This window comes from Ursus americanus, chromosome 2 (genome assembly GCF_024610735.1).
Source record: "Ursus americanus isolate L20-20 chromosome 2, mUrsAme1.1.p, whole genome shotgun sequence".
Classification (NCBI taxonomy): domain Eukaryota; kingdom Metazoa; phylum Chordata; class Mammalia; order Carnivora; family Ursidae; genus Ursus; species Ursus americanus.
The window spans coordinates 12,622,063-12,644,261 of record NC_142128.1 but is presented as its reverse complement, the minus strand read 5'-3'; the positions used below and the strand labels follow the sequence as shown (position 1 = coordinate 12,644,261).

The window sequence follows — 22,199 nt, the reverse complement described above, 5'->3', positions numbered from 1 at the left end:
TATTTCAAGACACGTGATGCTCAAAGACAGGACTCAGCTCAAGACTCTTCAGGGTGACAGTGTGTAATGAAGGCCCATAATGAGTATCATTTAGATGGTTACGATTGAGTATAAAACCACAGGCAAGAAACAGTTCTCACTCTTGAGATAACAGTGATTATACTGATTGTATCTGTGTGTATTAGGCAGTGACATCAGATGTTAATTAAGCCGAAGTCCTGAATAAGAAATTAAACATGAACTAAGAAAGAAAATCTGCACTTAATATATTCACTTATGGAATAAAAATGAAACATATCCCACCCTCTTGTAGGCAAATATTAACGGACCTAAAATCAGGCCAACCACATATCTTTTACAATAAATGATCTTTTGGGGCACCTGGTGGCTCAGTTGGTTAAGCGTCTGCCTTCAGCTCAGGTCATGATCTCAGGGTCCTGGGATCGAGCCCCACGTTGGGCTCCCTGCTCAGCCTGCTTCTCCCTCTCCCTCTGCCTCTCCTCTCTGCTTGCGCGCTCTCTCTCTCTCAAATAAATGAAATCTTAAAACAAAAACAAACAATACATGATCGCGCTCTCTCTCTCAAATAAATGAAATCTTAAAACAAAAACAAACAATACATGCTCTTTTAACTGACTTCCACTCAGTGACCAGCTAGCTCAACTGTAGGCCTCATTTCCTTTGTAAAACAGACTGAACAAGTCACAGCCAATGAATCCTCCTCCATAAGGCACCAATGCATCATACAATCACTAAAAGTAAACTGTTCCAAAACCTGTTTATGCTAGTTTTATTATTTAATTAAGTATCGTGTAAACCAAAGATGAGTGCAAAATGAAAGTGAGATATTGCTTCCATAAAAATTAAGCTGAATACTATAAACAGAGTTCCTTAAAAAATAAACTGTTGTCGAATTAAATACGAATCAACCATACAGGACTGGGAAGGGGAATCTAAAAGGAGTCTTCACTCATATTACTCATATATGTCTTAAGTTGAATCAATAGTTTTAGAACATCCTCATATACAGTTGTGGTCAATGCATTACGGATCTGGTTTATTCAAGAAAGAACCGTTGGAACACAAATCAGTGGAACCATTCTCAAAGTAACCCTCACTGCATATTTTAAAGTCCTCGGGATTAAAAAAAAAAAACAACAAACAACAACAGGAGCAAAACAAACAGTGCCAAGGCTGCACTTCAGATCAATTTAATCAGAATTTCTAGGATTGATACCTAAGTATCACTATTTTCTAAAGTTCCCCAAGTTTTAAAGCTCCCCAATACACACCCAATGCAAACCACTGATCTACACCAAAAGATTAGTGAGAAAAGCATAATCACTTGTCTTACTATAAAATCATGTATTTAAATATACGCTTTTTTCTTTTAATGACTTCAAGCTTTAAGTAACTGTTTTTTAATTCATGAATGCACTCTGGAACTGATAATGTCCGAGAAGATGGATTCTACCAACCACCACCACCAAAAAGTATATAACCAGATCTGCTTTGGCCTAACACGTAAAATGAATGGGATCTGAATGCCTTTCTTGTCATAAACACCTACAGATAAGATCAGTTACAACCAAGGGAGGATGGAACACCACTTCCGTAATTTCAAGAAAGTTCTTTTGTCCTCCCTGAATGAATCTAAACTATCTATTCTGCTATTTCTTAGAACATTGCTGAGATCCCCCAACTACATTAAGTGGACACAGTAACATTCTAGGACGGCAGAGGAAACAGTGACTCTTAACAACCTGGTGGCAGGACAAGGGGAAGGCTGGTGGTACCCTGCTGGGGAAGAGAAGATATAGCAGCTTAGTTTCAATGTGCACGTAGCAAAAACCTCCAATTTAGGAAGCCAAATTCATTAATTCTCTCATTTATACATGTAAAACTATACAATAAATAGCTGTAATACAGTTGTTCCAAGTGCTCTCAATGTCAAAAAAGGGCAAAAATATCATTTGAAGAATAAAGCCAATATATGAACGTGCATCCCTCTTTAATCCATCTTTTGTTGCAACTGTATGGCAGACTGCCTTTTAACAAGGAGTTATCACAGCCTGCTGAAAAGGACGCCTACCACACTCGGGGCCACACAAGGGTGACAACGCTTAATGAAAGTCACATCTGATGTCCTGTGTACTCTTCATTACCAACTGACTCCACTGCTGGCTGAGGTCCTCCTCATATTCTAATAAAGCAATCTGAAATCGGGCTTTTGATTCACATTAGCTGTATCTTTTCCTTCCAAAGGACACTGGTAAAATGCAGTCTTCAAATTCACCATTTGAAACAGGGTTTCCATGTACGTCCCTATACTTACTCAAAGAGAATCACTGTGTTTTAAATCCTTCCACTGGAAATGGAAGCTTTTGAGCAGTTGCTTGTCCTTAAGGGTTTTTATTTGAGCTGTCAAAACTATGAACAGCGTTTCCAGTGAAATGAGTCCACTCTAAGCTTGCAGCATAATTTATAATGTAGCCTGATGTAGAGCTCGAGTTCTTCTAGTCTCAAACAACAAGAATGAGAGCATACAAGGTTCCGCCATGTCCAAGTTCTACTGCCTATCGAGTGAGAATAAAGAGATTCACAGTGCCATGCTCCATAGCTCGTTCCATACTTTATATTTCTTTCGAATTTCAAAACTGGTTCTCTGACACAAATTTACTGCTTCATTCTAACAGAAGAAACCAATAAATTCTAGAAAATACTAATAAGAGTTTAGGTATAGTCATCATGATTATGCAAATTTCCAAACACACTACATAAATAGATTTCAAATTAACTCTGAAGTTAAAGACAGAGTTACAGAATACACTTAAACTTATGAACAGATGCATAAGGTTCAAGCAAAGCAGCCAATAGGGTTAAATAGTATTTATAATAATCTCAGAGCAGTTATTCGAAACAAAACAAGTGTACTCATTTTCCCCCACCGAACTCAACACCTCATTGAACTGAATGCTTCAAGAAGCAAAATCTATTGCTTCCTACACTATGCCCTTTCTGGCTAAAGTAGCTAACAATTTTTTAAGAAAACTAGAATTAATGATTCCAATCTTATTACAAAAATGCATTGTCAGAATTGCTTGGGAATAGAAAAATATTGCAAAGATGATATTTTTTAGGGATCTATATCTTGATGGAGTAGCACTGAAGGGGGGTGAAGATGCAAATATGTGTGCTATTGATAATATAACTTATGTGAAGCAAGGTAAACTTGCAATGGAGCTGCTTCTAGCAAAGCACAGCTAAGTATGATAACATTTCAAGTACAAATGGGAGAAACATAAAGAAGATAATAAAACACAATTATCATCCTCTTTCGAGCACCTACTACCAGGCCCTCTGCAATGCAAAAAGTTAAAAACATTATGTCCTTCAATCACTTTATTTTATTTTATTTTATTTTATTTTATTTTATTTTATTTTATTTTATTTTATTTATTCAATCACTTTTTAAAAAGCACCTTAGGGGACTCTGGCTTCCAAGAGGATGAAATAGACATACTTTTCCCTATTACCTACACAAAGTACAACTCAAAACCCCGGACATTGTGGATGAGAAAACATAAACAGGTGTTCTGAGAGGTGAAGAGAAGAAGGCAGACCAGCTAGAAAACTGGGGACCGCAAAAATGAGATGGTGGGGAGTTCCCTAGGTTTCTTTGTTTTCGATTTTGTTTGTTGCCTCAAATATCCCAAACCATGAGTTGAAGAAGGCAGAAGAAACCCAAAAACACCAACAGCAAATACAAAACAAGGCCCCAAGAAAAGTCAGCTCTCTACAGACAAAGGACCAGAAATGAGCCAAACTAGCACAACAACTTTTGGACAAACACCAGAGAAAAACCTGGGACACACCCACTTCCCCATCAGCAAGGCGAAGTGGGGAGCCTACACTTCTACGCTCCCACCCAGACTTTACCGAGTTGCTTCACTCCACAGCTTGTTGGAGTCGGAGAAGCCGGAGTCGAGATTCTGCACCTTCAACTCTGCCAGGCAGAAAAGAGCTCCACCCTCTTCTCCAAGTCAGTGAAGACCCCGTGAGAAGCCTAAATTCTCAAGGGGCAGAAAGGAGGTGCCTCCTAGTTCTTCCCACTGAGGTGGTGTAAGGAAAGGCATTGTGGAGAGTCACTGCCTGGAGGTAAAGAGACCACCCCCCTCCTCTGTGGTGTCAGGGGAGGCCATGGGGGCAGCAGTAAGGAGACATCATTACCCCTCTGGGTCAGGACGGGATCAGCTGAGAGGAGAAATGGAACTCCTACTCAGCACTAACTGGGAGGTCCTCTCCCCTCCAGGGGAAAACTGAGGTCACGGTGGAAACCAGGACTTCCCTCCCAACGTGGTAACACCTTTCTCTTGCCAGAGAGCCGTCAGAAAAATCCAACTAAAAACAGAATGTTTATATAAGATTCATAGTCTCAAAACATAATACAGGCATACCTCGTTTTACTGTGTTTCCCTTTATTACATTTTTAGCAAATTAAATGTCTGCGGCAGCCCTGAGTCAAGCAAATCTATCCACACCATTTTTTCAAAAGCATTTGCTCATTTCGTGTCACTGTGTCGCATTTGGTAATTCTTGCAATATACCCAACTTTGTCGTTATTATTATATTTGTCATAATGACCATCAGTGATTATGACTCACCGAAAACACAGAAGATGGTTAGCATATTTTAACAATAAACTATTTTTAAGGTGTGTATCCAATTTTTTTTTAGATGTGATGTTTTTCCATGCTTACTAGATGACAGTGTAGTGCAGATACAACTTTTATATGCACTGGGAAAACAAAAAAATCATTTGAGTAGCTTTACTGTGATATCTGCTTCATCGTCATGGTCTGGAACAGAACCTACGGTATCTCCGAGATATGCCTATCCTCAAAAAAATATCCAGGTATCAATCAATATCACTCCTTAGATCAAGAACCAGAAAACTCTCAAACTGAATGAAAAAAGGCAATTAATAGACACCAACACTGAGATAACAGACATGTTAGAATTATCGGACAAAGATTTTAAAGTGCCTACCAATAAAATGCTTCAGCAAGCAATTACAAACATGCTTGAAACCAAAGAAAAAAATAGAAAAACCACAGCAAAGAAGTCTCAGCCAAGAAATAAAAGATATAAAGAAAAACCAAGAGAAAATTTTAGAATTCAAAAACACAATATTCAATAGCAAAAAGTAAAAACTCAAAAACTATAAAAAATTGCCGAAAGAAACTAAAGAAGATACTAGCAAATGAAAAGAGAGCAATGTTAATAGCATGGAACACTTAATATTGTTAAGATTTGCATTCTACCCAAAGAGATCTATGGATTCAAAGCAATTGCTATCAGAATAAAAAGTGACTGTCAGGGAATTGCAGAAATAGAAAAATTCACCCTAAAATTTATATGGAATCTCAAGGGGCTCCAAACAGCCAAAACAATTTTGAAAGAAATACGACAAAGTTGGAAGACTGACACGTTCTGATTTCAAAACCTATTACAGTAATCAAAAACAGTACAGTACCAGCATAAGGACAAATAGACCAATGGAACAGAATAGAGAGCCCAGAAATAAGCCCTTGTGTATATGGACAAACGATCTCTGACAAGGGTGCCAAGAGCACTCGGTGGGAAAAGGACAGTCCCTTCACCAAATGGTGCTGAGAAAACTGGATATCCACACGCAAAAGAATGAAATTGGTCCATTATCATATGCCATATGCAAAAATTAACTCAAAATGAATTAAATGCCTAAACATTAAAACCTAAAACTATAAAAGTCCTAGAAAAAATATAAGGGAAAAGCTTTATGACATTGGATCTGACAATGACTTCTCATATACCACAAAAAGCAAAAGAACAAAACAAATTTGATGGGGCTACATCAAACTAAAAAACTTTTGTATATCAAAGAACACAATCAAGAGAGTAAAAAGGCAACTTATGAAATGGGACAAAATGTATGCCAATCAGTAGTTAATGTCCAGAATATATAAAGAACTCCTACAACTCAATAAAAAAAATCAAATAACCTAATTACAAAATGGGCAAAGGACTTCAATAGACATTTCTCCAAAGATACATACAAGTAAATGGCCAAAAAACTTATGAAAAGATGATCAACATCAGAAATCATCAGAAAAATACAATCAAATATAAAATCAAATATAAAATTATAAAATTCTTTAAACAAACGAAAGTAACCAAAATCTTCAAGATCAAAGATTAGATCAAGCAAAAAGTTCTTAGGTTTAATAAAAAAAAAAAAAAAAAAGCAAAAAAGCAAGGAATATCAAGGAACAAAGTTCATAAATCAGACTGTCTCAAAATTAAATTTTTTGGCTCTGTGAAAAATGCTGTTAAGAGAATGAAAAGACAGGTTACATACTGGGAGAAAATATTTACAATCCATATATCCAATAATATACTAGTATCTAGAATACATTAAGAAGTTTTAGAAACTGAACAGAAGTAAAAAACCCAATCAGAAAACAGGCAAAAGACGTTTAATGAGAAAGAGATATTTAACCAAAGATATTCAGATGAAAAACAAGCTCATGAAAAGATGTTTAACATCATCAGCTATTAATAGGGAAATGCAAATTAAAACCACAATGAGAATGTCCAGTGAGTGTACAGCCACTCTGAAAGACAGCCTGGTGGCTTCCTAAAGATTAAATATGCTACCCAGCAACTGCACTCCTGGCATTCATCCCATGGGAAAGAAAACTTACGTCTACACCAACACCTGTATACAAATGTTCAGAGCAGTTTTATTTACAACAGAAAAAAAAAAACATGCAGATGTCCTTCATTGGGGGAATGATTAAAATCCTTAACCAGAGAATACTACCCAGAAACAAAAGGGAACAACATACAACAACCTGGATGAATCCCCCGCATATTGAATGAGAAAAGACAATCTCCAAAAGTTATATGGTACATCATTCCATTTATATAACATGCTTGAGATGACCAAACAATAAAAATGGAGGACAAAGTACTGGTTCCCAAGAGTCAATGAGGGGATGCAGAGGCGGGAGGCAAGTGGTGTGGCTATAGCAGCCAACAAGAGAGATCTTTGGGGGATGGAATTTTTAGTATCTTGATTAATTTACTGTCAATATCCTGGTTGTGATATTATACTATACTTTTACAAGATGTTACCTTCAGGGGAAATGAGATAAAGGGCACACTGTATCTCTCTGTATTATTTCATACAACTGCATATGAACCTACTAACATCTCAACATAAAAAGTTTAGTTTTTTACAAGTATATTAGGCAATTGCTAGTGGTTTCATAACACTTCTCTTGTATTTATCAGTTAAGTCTAATAAAAATAATTAAGACTAAAAAACAGCATATTAGGCAATAATTTTCCCAATTTAATAGATGAGGAAACAATTGTACCAAGTTTCTATATATTGCCCAAGGTCATATACTACCAATAAATGACAGAAGCAGAATTCAAACTCATGTCTGCCAGACCCCCAAAGAGAGTCACAGAGTAATCAATAGCATTTAAGGAATAACTGAGCATCTGTTTTATGCCAATATTATGGGTACCAAAAAAAAAAAAAAAGACAACAAAGGTCTGGTCTTTAGGATCTTTATGGTGCTATGGAGGCACAGGCTGGTGAATAACTGCAATGCATTATGTATATGCAAGGACAAGTGTTCAACTGTTGAGAGAGATCAAGTAAAGATTCTTAGGGGGAGAGGGCAGCCATTAATAAGCAGGGGACTAAGAGACTCAGACCTTTTAACAATATCACTCTAGCAGTGTCTCATAGCATGGGAAGGTATCCTGAATGGCAGCACGGAGACCAATTAGGAAGCTCCTCTAATAAGCCAGGAAGAAGATGGTAAGAACAGAACTAAAACAGGTCCGTTGGGAACACAGATAACTAGTTGGATAGTAATACCTTACCTGTGGTAGGAAATACAAATACATTTGATTGAGGAAGAAGGAATTAACTGCATTTTAGAGATGTTGCATTAGAGGTATCTGTTGAACTTCAGGACAGATACCTAACTAGTCAAAAACAAACAAACAAAGGAATGATAGGAACCAACCTATTTCAAGAAAGATATAACTCGGGGCACCTGGGGTGGCTCAGTGGGTTAAGCAACCGACTCTTGATTTCAGATCAGGTCATGACCTCAAGATTGTGAGATCGACCCCCATATCAGGCTCCGAGCTCAGCAGAGTCCTCTTGGGATTCTATCTCTCCCTCTCCCTCGCCTCCTTGCTCACACTAAACAAATAAATATTTTGGAAAAAAGGAAAGAAAGTGATAACTCATTAATAATTTAAATGGAAATATTACAAAGAAATATGTGTATGTGGTGGTGGTAAAAGAGAAGTTTGCCTTACTATATACATAGACGGATATAGATATTTTTAAATTTTGGAAAGGGATCACAATCCTGATGATCACGGGAAAGTAATATTCTCCTGTTGCCAATGATTTTGATAATGCATTACTTGAATTTCTTAATTTTTCTTGCTATTTAAGACTGATGAAATCATTTTTCCTAAATGTAAACCTAAGAAATGACTGGCTACTAAAGACATCACATAATGTATTTTCTTACAATTGCGGACAAACTTCACAGATGAAATATCTTTCCAACAATTACAAGTTTATATCGAATTATTTGGTCAGTATTTGGAAACAGAGGGATTTCTTTTCATCCCTTTAAAACATACTGGAGGAAATTTCCAATTAACAGTTCTGTAAAAAAAAAAATCGCTTTTTGGAATAATGTGGAAAAGAATGGTTTAAATTTGTCTTTTAAGCATCCCTGTCCCTTGGTTTAAAGCTTTTTCTCTCTCCAGATGAAACTAAACTCATTTTGATGAGTTTTGGAGGGGGAAAAAAACCTCCAAAGTAAGTTTAAAAAAATAAATCATTGGGAAGGCACAAAAGAACAAAAGTTCCACTGAGAATCGCAGACCTCTAGAGCACCATACGCAAAAACAAGACTGAGATTATTCTGTTTCTCTTCCCCCCCATCCCTAATAAAAGCAAGATATTCTTCAATTAGCTATGGAGCCTTACATTATTAAGCTTTATGATACACACATGTCTTGGTATACGAACGCATTCTCTCCTTGTTTTGTTGCTAAAGGAACAGTAATGGAGTCATTCAGATGAGGCAATTAATTTAACAGCCCCCTCCTTTTCCTTTTCATGAAGATCATTCCCTGGAATGTTTTTCCTCTTTTTAACATTACTTTACTCTCATTCTTTAACTCTGAGTTTCAGATTTCTACGGCAGGACACTGATGGTGAAAGGAAAAGGTTAAGGAGGTAGAACACAGCTTCAACTTATCAAAATTCTTAACAGCCAACAATAGGTAATAGGCTGTTCCAAGAAAAGTAATCCACAAAGAAAAAGAGTAAATCCTAAACGAAGATGTTACCTTTCCTGACCCTAATATTTTAGTTATAATAACTTTAATAGTAAACAATGCAAATGGTTTAAAATGGAGGATGGGGCGCCTGGGTGGCTCAGTCGGTTAAGCGTCTGACTCTTGATCTTGGCTCAGGTCGTGATTGCAGGGTTGTGAGTTCAAGCCCCACACTGGGCTCCATGATGGGCACAGTGTACTTTAAAAAATAATAAAATAAAAAATAATAAATAAAATAAAAAATAAAATGGAGGACATGGGTAAAGAACAAGTAATGTTGCTGTCATAAAAATACAGCAGGAATAGATCCATATAGAAAAAAAACAGTGTGGGAAAATGAGCCCTAAGTATACTAACTACAAGAATGGAGGAGGAATTTTTCAACTTGTTTATGCATATAATCATAAGAAGTAGGATAACAGTCATCACAATTTCCATCTTGCCACATCACGGCTCCCTTCTCTAGGGTCTCTGCTTAACTCTACAGTCAGCGTGCCAATACTGACAACAAGCAAATCAAGGAAGAAAGGATTTCAAAAACGAGACATTTTAGGTTGCCCCTGGAAACCTCATTACTACCCCTATAAATTCCTAACAGAGTAAGTGACATGCATGGATCCAGAACCAAAAAGATAGTCATCATCCCCAGATAAGTACACACTTCTTCCCCCCAGAACCTAGTAATGATATATTAAAACACAGAACTGTAACACCAAAATTTCAGTTGCAAAAAAATTCAGGGCTTCCCTAAAATGTAAGCCCACCCCTGCAACAGACAGTAAAGAGATAGTCTCATAAACAGTTCGTCAAAATGATGGGGAATCTTCCTATACCCCAAAACGCTGCAAAGCTCTTCTTCTATATACATGAATGAGTCAAGTCAGTTAACTGAAAGAAAATAATAAAAACTCTAAGCAAACTGTAGGTAACGGGAAGTGACTGTCAATTTGTCTCAGGACAGAAAACACATCAAGTTTCGTCAACAAATACTCCTCGTAGAAACTATTCTATCTAAAGCAGCATCGCCTGTCTTTGCTGTGAATGGGGTTTTATTATTCTCCTTCTTCAGATTCTGAATAATGCTTCTGGGGACCAGGTTTGAAGATTCTTTCCTCGTGGTCAATGGCAATGTCAGATTATCAGCACAAAGCCTATGTTTCATCCAAGAATCATTAAGGCAGAGGAAACACATTCACAAACACAACTTCTGGGCTCATTTGCTTCCCTCGGTAGCCAGAGGAGCCTGTCCATAGGAGAAGGGAGGTGGCAGGTTTCCCTTGGGAAAAGAAAACATATTGACTTACCTTCTCTGCATACTTGAACTTAACATAGAACCAGCTTGACTTGATCATTGTCTCACCTTCTGCCCTCAGAGGAAAAGAAGATAGAAAAAATAAAAAGGAAAAGAAAAACAAAACAGTATAACACTGAAGAAAAAGCAGTGTTTCAGGCAAAGGCTTTTTTCAGATGCTGAGCTTTCCAAAGGACGCCATGTATTCAAAGGCAGGAGGGGCAAAGGAGAGAGAAATAGGAAAATGCACTATTTCAAACCTGGCCTCCTTCCCCTTTAAAGTTCCTGTACACCTTCCCTTAGAGCCTACAACACTGTGTGCGATCTTGCTGCAGGAAACCGCACTCCAGGACTGCCTCGCTGAGCTGCCTGCTTTTCCCTCCCTCCCACTCGCTCCCTCTGTGCTGCTCTCTTGGCTGGCTTACAAGAGAACTCCTCAAATGGGCTTCAGCTGCCTTCCTCACAAATGGCACATGTCAGTAAAGGCAGGAGGCAGGCCCTGGCCCGGGACCCTCCCAGAAGGACAACCTCCTCCTCCCGCCCTCACCCCACTAGGATGAATAATGAATTCCAGCACTCCCCCTCAGGACACAGATTAACACCTGGCCAAACATTATTCTGACAAGAGCCTGTGTCCAGATAAAGGACTCTGCCACAGCTTTAACCCCACGATCCCCAAAACAAGATCAGGAGGTGACCTTTCTCCACGCCTACAGAAGATTACAACACTAAAAACAGTCCAGTCTCTTTAGCAAAAAGTGAATAAGAATCCATTTTAAATTCTCCAGCTGAAACAACATCTTTCGACCTCTCGTAGCCAGAGAAAGAGAAACTGGGCCAGCTTTCTCTTGTTATTCCCTTTTACTCCTACTAGCTGCCAAAACAGCTCCTGGTATTCAGCCTCAGGAACCAACAGCTTGGAAAATGATTGACACTTCTACATATATAGTTTTTTTCCAGAAACGTAAAGACGGTGTTTTTATTTTTGTTTTACTACTATTAACCCATTAACTTTTCAAGATTTCAAGGGCAAAAAAAACATGAAACAGAAGCACAGCACCTACTTTACAAGATGCAAGAAACAGAAGAAATGGAGAACGAGGGGAGTGAGGCTGAGCGTGGCTCCCGCAGGTGTGAGCGTGCCGTCCCCGTGCACCACTGCGCTAGGGATGGTCAGAGGCCACAGTCAGGCATGTGGGAAAGCGCCAGCCTCAAAATATTTGGCAGTATGTGCGCACATCTGTTGTCCTTACTTCCCACACCCCTACCCCCAGTAATAAATATTTACTTATTCAATACAAAATAAGATTCATCTGGATTTAAAAGCACATTCTATAGGATGCTACCCCCACGTGCAGAAACAGGTGAGTTTGAGTTTTCCTCAGCTTCCACCTTTCGAAGTAGTTTGAAAGAAAAGTGAAATATTTTACCACTCTGTTGCTTTGTGCCCACTTTTATTCCAAATGATGAAGCGTCTATGCTGTTCCAGTGAGTAACCTTTCCTGCCAATCAGGAGGAACAAACTCTACACGGGGTTTATCTCCCTTTCCCATCTGCAGACCAGGAGCACGTATGGACCATCGTTTCATTCCCCGACCTTTGTGTCACAGAAACTCGAACCCTTCCTCCCTACAGACCCATCATGCTTTCCTTAGTCAAGGTGTTTGACGGCAGAACATTTGCTGAGGCCCACGTGTCATTTACTGAGCGTCTCGATGGAAAAGGGATAGGCTTCCATTTTGGAAGCTGCTATCACACACCATCAGGCCAAGCAGCAGCTTCCTTTTAGCATTCCCAATTCGAGGAGTGATTATCACTGAAAAGCCCTCTTGAAAAACTCTTCCCCTAGTTCACAATAATCACACACCTCCCCATGATGTTTTTGAAGAAGTCTTTTCCTCCACAGGCACCCAAACATCTAATGCCATCTCAGCAGAGCAGCTACAAAGGTGCATAAGCAGAACTCCGTACTGAGACTGACAGCAAGTGCGTCAAAACTCATCCCGTCACACGCACAGACAATAAGGGATCTCGGTGGATTCTAATTTGAGTCAGTAGTGAGGATATAAATCACTTCGTAGGTAGGAAATAGAGTGAATGGAGTTCATACCTGAAGGTCACTCATTTCTCTGAGAACAATGGCTCTTACTGGCCCCCCTCCCTTCCCTGCATCTTCCCAGCATCCAGGTGTTCTACTTTCTAGAAGACCTTTCTATATCCCTATTACACCACCTAAGTCCTATTCTCTCATCCTTGGCATTGGCACTTAGCTGTCACTTCCTCCAAGAAGCTTTCCTTACCCTCATCCCTGAGTCTGGGTCGGGTGCATCTATCACATACGGAGCTTCTTCCCTTCGTAGCACTTCTCATACAATGTTCTTCTTGCCCATTTATTTCTCTGCACCTCCCTCTGAAGTAGAGGCCTCTCCAGAGCAAGTCCCCAGCCTCCCTCAAGCACGGTTACAGCCTGTGACTTGCCTGGACTGAGGCTCAGTCAGTATTTGTTGGGTGGGATGGAGGGAAGAAGAGTTAGGTCACATGGCACGAATGGGCCTGGGACAATATAGGTCAAGTCCTTGGCACAATCTCTCTAGCACAGTAAGTCCCTGATAAATTTTTGCTAAGATTGCAGCCTTCAGTGGGGAGAGTTTAGAACTGCTACCAAGGGGACAAAGAAAGCAACTTGGTAAATGGACTGATAGGCAACAATGAAAACCCCTTCAGATATTGAGGCCCACTATAATATTAACATTCTGTAATCTACATATATTATAGTAACATTCCAGACAGAGTTTTAATTCTCTCAAGTGGAACACAGAAGCTCAGAAGAGGGTAGATAGCTGACATGCTCCTGGAAGGAAATGGCAGAAGGACAAGAACTTCCAGGAACTGAGAGCACCAGTAAGAGAAGCAGTGAGGGGCTCCCATTTAACAAGGCTGAGGAAAGAGGTGAGGCCAGAAGGGCTTGTGGTCTGAAAAGAAGGTTAGGTTACAGGGTTTCACTGGACAGGGAGAATGGGGAGGGGAAAGATGACTGCGTGACCACGGACCAGCTGTATTTACAGACATGATGGCAAGACATTCTGTGTTCGGGGACAAGATTATGGAAGATTGGTTCTTCTAGAGGTCAGTTCACTTCTTCATGATGTTCCCCCTTTTACTATAAATCCAAATGCTCATGGGGAAGAGGGAAAAGATAATCTAAGATTCCAAACAGCTAGAATTCTGTAATCAAGTATTTAGACTAATTTGTAGGCTTAGTGCATATTCTAATTGGGAAGGGACTTTAAAAGCTCATGAAAACCAATAGTGTCTAACTTTTAGCATGAGGCCCTCCTTTTAATTAAAAAGAAATAACAAAAGTCCCCATTCGATAACATACTGAATTTTAGCACGCATTCATTAATTGAAGAAACACAAAATGTAAGAATTTAATAATGTTTTTTTAATGAATTTCTATTTTACTAACCATCCCTTCTAGAAACACCTAAAAATAATAGGCCCACAAGGACAAGCTGCATGTGACCTATTTCATGTGCTGATAAAGGCTGTACCTGGGAGACTGGGAAGTGACCTGGATCAAAGACCACAGTTATGAAAGGAGCGAAGCCCAGAGAGGTAAAGTGACTTCACCACGGTCTCACAAGGACTGTGGTGAAGCGGAGCCTAGGAATCTCCTGTGCCTCCTTCAGGTTACTGCACGTAAGTGTATCCTGAGAACACCGGGGCTACAACTGTGTTACACATTGCTGGTCACATCGTATGATCATGGAACAGACAGAATTAATAACACAATACAAATTCTCTTAGAGTCAAGGGGAGCTAAAATAAAATTGCTATTTATTTTACCCCCCCAAATTATCTAATATTTGCATGAATATAAGGCATTGCCTAATGGGACATAAGGAAGGACATGAGCGTCAATTCAAGAGGTACATTTCTGGTTTTGTTTAAAGCATCTTACAAGAGGGGAAGGACAAGAACTGATGGAGGCAGGGAGAAAAGGCTACGTTATGAGAGAGAGTATAATGCAACAGGCATTGGTTACCACAAGAGCTTTAGAGACAGAGGGACCTCAGCTCTGATCCTGGCCACGCCACACGCTGGGTGCAACTGCACTCTCGTTCTCTCTCACAACCTCGAGTTCCCCATCTGTACACCGAGACTCATCCAACTACCTTAAAATGGGCCCATGTTTGTAAAGCAGTTAACATAGCTCAAAATTCACAACTGAGCTTGATAAAAAGGTAAAGGCAGTGTCTCCTTCAACTATACTACAACCTCCTACCCTTTGCTTGGTAGCTACCGTCAGTGGGAAGCACAATGACATCACTTCTTAGACTTCAAGTCAGAACCTCCACCTGCTGTAACAGAGCCTTAATCACACTCTGATGACATTCAAAGACTGACTTGCCAAAAGGAAGGGGAAAAGAAGAGCTGGGAAGACACCGTAAGTCTACCCAGCTCCTGGGTGAACATAACTAGTAGAAGATGCCATGGCGTGCAGCAGCAAGGCCGTCAGCTCCAACAATAGCAGCGTGTTCCCTGATAGAAATAGGACTGCTTTTTCATCCTTCGTGTCTTCTGGAGAATTAAAAGTCCACAAAAACATACACAGAAATATAACAAACTAGCAACTGAGTTCTAATATCTCTGAAACCATCACCAAGACAGGCTTTCCACAGTAACTCATTTTCATTTTCTGACATAAACTCCTGCTCCTTGCAACTCCCACCAGCCTTGTTTTGTTTCACTTTAAACAGACAGTTTACTGTTAGAAGGGGAGAGTCTACGTGGAGGAACTGCTTCAGCTGCACTGAACGGACTCCATTTCCATCCATTTCCACCCCCAGCTGCACTTGGAACACACCATTTCCTCTGGCAGAGCATCTGAGCGCTTGTTAAGAGAGGCTGAAGAGGTATGATGGGCGCTCGAGAACTTTCCCTGTTCTCAGCAAACAGGCCTGGTCACAGCTCTTATAAAACCTTCAAAAGGACTCATCACCTATCTTCCGACCTTCATATGTGCTGTTTCCTTTGCTGGGAAAGATCCTTCCTGTTTTCTTCAATCCTCCTTGTCCTTGCACAACCAAGCACACGCATTCATGCACATGCTTTGCTGCAAACCACACACACACACACACACACACACACACACACACACCACACCTCTCTACCTTAGCTTACCTCACAATTCTCATCTCAGACCTCAATTCCTGACAAAAGCTTCCTTTGGCCCTCCAAGAAAGCGTTTGCAAATGAAACTTCAGAAGTTTAGCTCAACAGCAAAGCTTCAAATTACTTGAACACAAATTATGAAGAGATACAGCTGACTTGTAAACAGAAAGATTTTTATCCTACTCTCCTGCTATTCAGCAGCAGAAGAAAAAAAAAGCCACATGTTCTTTCCTACTCATTACACTCCATGATAAATGTGTTCCTCCTTAAACCCTTAGGGGGAGGGAGAAATGCACATCAGCTGAGCATTTCAGGAGACAGACATCATGCCTGTGTTATCTGCATCTGACCTCCTCTCTGCTCCTAAGAGGCACAGGGCCCAGCAGGAAAAAAGCCAAGGCCCACTGCCAAGAACAGACTCAAATGGCACCACTCCAAGCTAAGTAGTTTCCAGAGTCCTTAAGGGAACCAGGCCAAAGTCCCACCTAGGATTTTCAAGGTGGGAAAAAGTGCTCAACAGACACCGAAGCCATCTCATAGGAAGACTGTTCTCATCCTCCCCCAGAGGTCATCTCCAGGCTCCTTGTCCTTCTAAAGAGTCCACTCCTGGATAATGTTCCTCCCTTGTCATAATTATCATCCAGGCAAGCAAACTCAAGCTATCCCAGAGTTAGAGACATGAATAATGACCTATATTACACACAGAAGTCTAGCAAATAATGTTCAATTTTTGAACCAATTACCTTCACAGAGGTGAACTTTGATACTTCAGGTTGTACGAGTTTTGTTTTTGTTTTTTTTTTTTTCCTTAAAACTTTCCAAAAAGCCCTCAGAAAGGTCAAATTGTTTAAGACTGGGTTAAAGGCAGGAAACCAATATTCCTTGTTCGAGAGGAAGAACTAAACAGAGCTTTACAACATGGTCTCTGTCTATACAAGCAATATGTTAAGGAACACTCTATTTACTCATTTTTCTATTATAGAAATATGTTCAGTTAGATAAACTAGCTAAATAAATTGTCTCCTTCTGACCATTAAGGGCCATGGAAATTTGAACTAAGAGTGATTCAGGCGCTGTCCCTACTTTTATTGCTACATAAGGAAAAGACAACTGAAGCCCACATAGAAGGAAAGGTATATATTTGAAAGAAATTATCAAAATATACTGAGATTACAACTAGTAACAGGATCAATGTTGAAGAGACTTTTCTAAAAGGTTCCTTAGATACACTATAATTTACATATAACAGTATCTAAGCTCTGATCCAATCACCTTGTCTATATCTAAAACACATGTATCTAAAACATTAAAAACCAAGAGACAAAGGCAGCATCTCTCCCTTGGATTTCAGAACTTGATAAAGATGAAGGGGTTATATATTTCACAAAAGCCACATTCCAGATTCCTGATTAAGTGTTCCATCAAAAACTCCACACCAACAGGATCTAATTCTTTCCAGTTATAATAGAGCATTTTTTAGAGACACTGGTAAGCAAGCACAAAACTTTAAAGATTTTACAAAAACAATGCAGCATCTGATGGAGAAAAAGATAACCAGCAGCCCCTCCTAAAGGAGTCAGCACATGCACAGAAAGCACTAACCGTGATCCATGAGAATATGAGAATGAGCTACACGTACGCAGACAGAAACAGAGCCATCCCTTCCTGAAATGATGTGGCAGTCTGGTTGGGGAGACTAATGATACACATAGGAAGTGACTTATGACCTCCTATTACAAAACAACAAATCCCACAAGCGCAAATCAATACACCACACACAGCAGTTGATGAGTATCTGGAAGGCAATAAGAAAGAGATGAGAAGTGGATGAGAAAGACTTGCTATGAAAAAGGAGCTTTGAAAAAAAAGACGGAAGCTGATTTGGTCAAGTAAAGGAACAAGACATTCCAGTAGACATAAAACACCTACAGAGCAAAAGAGAAAACTGAAATTGTGCTCCTTCCCATCAATATAAATGTCACTGATAAACTCTGCTCGTGGTCACATCTCTGCATCAAATGCCTTTGAAAAATGACTACTTCTGAAGTTTGACATTGTCTTTTTATAAAAATGTGTATGTATACACACATTTCTAAACAACTCTACTCATATACCTACTTCCTTTACACACGGAATTACATAGATAAATGGCAGCCAAGTTATTTTAACTGGTTTTGCAGTACAAATTCAGAATGATTATAATTACAGCTTCTCTTTTAAAATGAGGTTTTGTTCTTTAATATTCATTGACTACTAGCTTGCTTCCCACACACAACACATTATTTACCCTACAGTGGCTTGGTGCATCAATTATGGTAATAGTTTGTGAATAACATTCACATTATGGAAAAATGAGCCTGGTTACTTAGCTCTCCCTCTGGAAAATTGTCACAAACATACGTATCATCTGTCTCCACTTAGAGTACAGCAATTAGTAATTATAGCTGTATATACTTTTGTAAAGCAAAAGGGGAAAACAGATCTGAAATGTCATGTTTCCAAATGTTCTTAGGATATTGTTTGAACTCTAGTTGAAAAAGAGAAGATGCATTTCGACAAAATGAAGTCATCACTAATAGCATACTGGATATGGAAAAGCAGACAAAGCACCCCACAAATGACACCACCTCTTGCACAATTCCTTCTTCAACCAGATCAGACTAGATAAGAATAAGCCACGGTCAATGGGAGACCTGAATACCGCACTGTGAGCAAGACAGACCTGAATTCAAGCCCTTGTCTTAACCCTTCTCTAGCTCAGTTAAGCAGTTATTTACCAAGGGCCTACTTTACACCAGACACAGAACCTGATGCTGCAGAAACCTTAAAAATGGTATAAAATCACGTTTTCAAGAAGGTTACCCTTTTAGTAAAGGAACCAGAAACATGCCAGTACAATTTAGTGCAAAGTATACACATATTTTTAAGACTTTCAAGATACAAAATTTTTTAAGACTTTCAAGATACAGAAAATTATTTCTGTTGGCAGAGAAAGGAGGTAAGAGAGAGCTCTACCACGACATGATCTGTGGAACTGCGGTGACGATAGGACATTAGAGTTCATGATTTCTAAGGAAGAGCAATCCTGGATAACAGGGCCAAGATCTGAACGTGAGAATGGGCACTCAAGAGGAAGCAGAGGTGAGGGCCAGAGGTAAAGAGGCCAAAACCTGAGCCACTTGGTTTTTGATGGTCATCTGCATGGGTATTTAAATTGTCCAGGTAATACATTACTTAGCTTCTCTGACTCCCAATTTGTAATGATGACTCATTTGTAAAATGAGGAAAACAGAATACTCCCAAGAATTTTTGAGAGGACTGGTAAGATTATCCTGCAAGTAACTTGCATTACTTTCTGACCCCAGGCTCCCTCTAGCTCTTGAGACATTAGCACTTGCAACCGAGAAAATGACCTTTTTTAGAAAAAAGGTAACTGGAAAAAAAGAGTTCTTAAAAGGAAAGCAGTAGGGAATAGCGGTCATAGTAGGAGGGATGGGGAAGAGAGCATGAAAAATAATCTGTCATCACAGATTTTGTCCTTCCACAGTGCCCTAAAAGGTTGATCACTGGAGGGTCTAGAATTTCAGAGGCAATGGGCAAAATGTGGAATGACTGATTATGAAGAGGAAGCCCGTATAGGTGGAATGTGAGAATTTACAATACAGCCCAGGATAGCTCTGGATGACACATCACAGACGCATCTAGGATGTGGGTCCTCTCCAAATGTCATCTCTCACACTGTCACCCCAGCCTTTCCCTGCAAAATGCCAAAGAGAGACAGGCTACCAAAAAGTCATCCAGGCACCCTGCCTATCTGAGGATGACCAATTACTCTTCCAAGAACTCCTTACTAAAGATCTAATCCAGTGACTCTCAAGGTACACATCGCCAGACCAGCAGCATCAACACCCAGAATTTGTTAAAAGCATAAAGTTCCGGGGCGCCTGGGTGGCACAGCTGGTTGAGCATCCAACTCTTGGCCTCAGCTCAGGTCATGATCTCAGGATCATGAGATCAAGCCCCGTCCCGGGCTCCGTGCTCAGCACAGAGCCTGCTTGGGATTCTCTCTTCCTCTTCCTCTCCCTCTCCTGATCTCTGTCTCTAAAATAAATCTTAAGAAAAAAAAAAAAAAAGGCGGAAATTCTCAGGCCCTCCCCAGACCTATGGAATCAGGAACCTTGGGTAGCTGGGGTAGGGCCCAGCAATCTGTTCAACAAGCCTTCTAGGTGATTCTGATGCTGGTTTAAGAATCACTGATCTAGTGTGATCTTCTAGTTGCACAGTGAAGGAAACTGAGGCCCAAAGAGAAGATCACAGGTCTCTACCATCTCCAGAGTCCTAACCCTTTGTTCTCTTCTCTGTACTACACTGCCTGTGTAGACACCTAAGCAATAGATATGCCCTGGCTGCATGCTTTTAGCTCTGCCCCTCTGCACTAATGTGCCCTAGCACAGCTCCAATGGAGGTATTTTCTGGCAGGCAAGCAGGGCAAATGGGAGAGAAGTCAAAAAGCCCACGGCTCAGTTACCAGGGGAAGGCACCAGAAGCAGCTACAGATTCATGTTCTAAAACAGGGGTCCTCAACCTTCTCCAGTAAAGGGCCAATTAGTAAACACTCAGGCTTTGCGGGTCATACTATGTCACAATTATTCAGCTCTGCCATTATAGCTCACAAGTGGCTACAGAAAAAACATAAACAAAGGGGTATAGCTATGTTCCAAATAAAACTTTATTTACCAAAACCGACAACAGATCAGGTTTGTCCATCAGGCTGAGGTTTGCTGACTCCTGTTGCAGAACATGTCTGGCACAGAATAGGTATTCTATAAATACGTATTGAATGAATAAATAAACACAAGCAGGGTCAGGTTGCTGCTGTTCCCTACATTCATCAATGGCTCCTGTGGTCACTCTTCTTCCTTTTCTCATACCTCAGCACCGGGACTGGTACCTGCACCTGCTTGTGTAGGCTACACCTGCAAAAGGATGAAAGACTGGGGGGGCGGGGGGCAAAAATCTAGACAATGCCTCTTGCCAAGTCACACACCCTAACCCAGGGCTCCTCTGCCAGGAGAAAGGGGAGACTTCTGTGATGCACACAAAGGCACAGGTTGCTCACCAAACCACGTGCCCACAGAACTGAGTCCACCTGGGGAGGGCTGTTCTCTAATTTGTACATAAATATCCTGTCTCCTACTCTCTTTTCACTCTTCATCTGGACCCCAAGATACCTATTAACAACTACTGGACAGTCCTACTGGCAGTTCTCCAGACCATGAGTAATCTCCACATAATTTTGATATTAAACCCTTATCCGTATCAAAAAAAGTTTTGAGCATATTCTTCCCAATATGTATGTAGCTACTTCTATGGCAGTGATGGACTGCACATATTACAAAATACACAAATAAATATCAGGGTGATACACAGATAAAATGCACACAATTTTTAATATTTTACCCAACATAATGGCATTACCTGTCATTTCAAGGTACAACTGTCACTGAGGGCAAGGGAAATCATTAACGATCTGGATTTAAACCTCAGGTCCCAATTGTTTTTATAATTCAAATCTTCTGGGCAACTTCTTACTAGATATGATTCTGTAGTTGCTGTCTGTACTTAGTAACATGGGAGATAAGGAGCTTGTAAAAATAATGGCAATATAAGATCTACAACTTTCCTGTTGTTCCCCCTGTGCTTATGTTACCTCATTCCACAGTTAATTTGAAGGAATCTTTAAAAATCACTTGTCTTCTTTGTGAGGGTTAAAGTAAATAGTGTAACCTGGTAACATACTTTCTGATCCACGCAAACTGGAATGTGACCCACAACATGGGGAGAACAAAAGGGTAAAGGCTGAAGGAATCTGCCATTTTGTGAAACTTCCACTCCCCCTTCAGGACACCTGCTACATCCTTATGGGGCACTGACTGTCCCACAGATAGCAGACTGCCAGCTCAAACACTAAGTCAATAATGTTCCATGTGTCTTCCTGAAAGATAATACATCTAAACATAATTTCTACTACTTTGCCCTGTGTGCCAATGAATCATCGTAAAAATCCTATGGGGATGGGGGAGGAATGGACCCCACCTTGGACAGCTCCCCTCCAGATCAGTGTTTCTCAGCTACAGGTGTCCTAGGTCATAAAATCAATTTAGTGGGTGATCACCACCAGACAAGTATGCGTGTGTGTGTGTGTGTGTGTGTGTGTGTGTGTGTGTGTGTGTTAATGGAAGAGAACAGAAAAGGAAATGTTACAGTGTACCGCATGTAGTAAGTTATCATTTGAAAA

The 22,199-nt window shown here is 40.1% G+C and overlaps 1 protein-coding gene across 5 annotated transcripts in view; it reads right to left on the bottom strand.

Moving 5' to 3' along the window:
• AUTS2 (activator of transcription and developmental regulator AUTS2) overlaps nt 1-22,199 on the bottom strand; it is a 1,104,184-nt gene that overhangs the window by 750,301 nt on the left and 331,684 nt on the right. Inside the window, exon 1 of one of the 5 annotated variants that reach the window (XM_087868329.1) lies at nt 10,737-22,108. The exons of the other annotated variants lie outside the window; for them this stretch is intronic. Coding sequence (XP_087724455.1) covers nt 10,737-10,784 — 48 coding nt within the window. The 5' untranslated portion in view covers nt 10,785-22,108. Of the gene's footprint in view, nt 1-10,736; nt 22,109-22,199 lie in introns of those variants that run through there. 5 annotated transcript variants of the gene reach the window in all.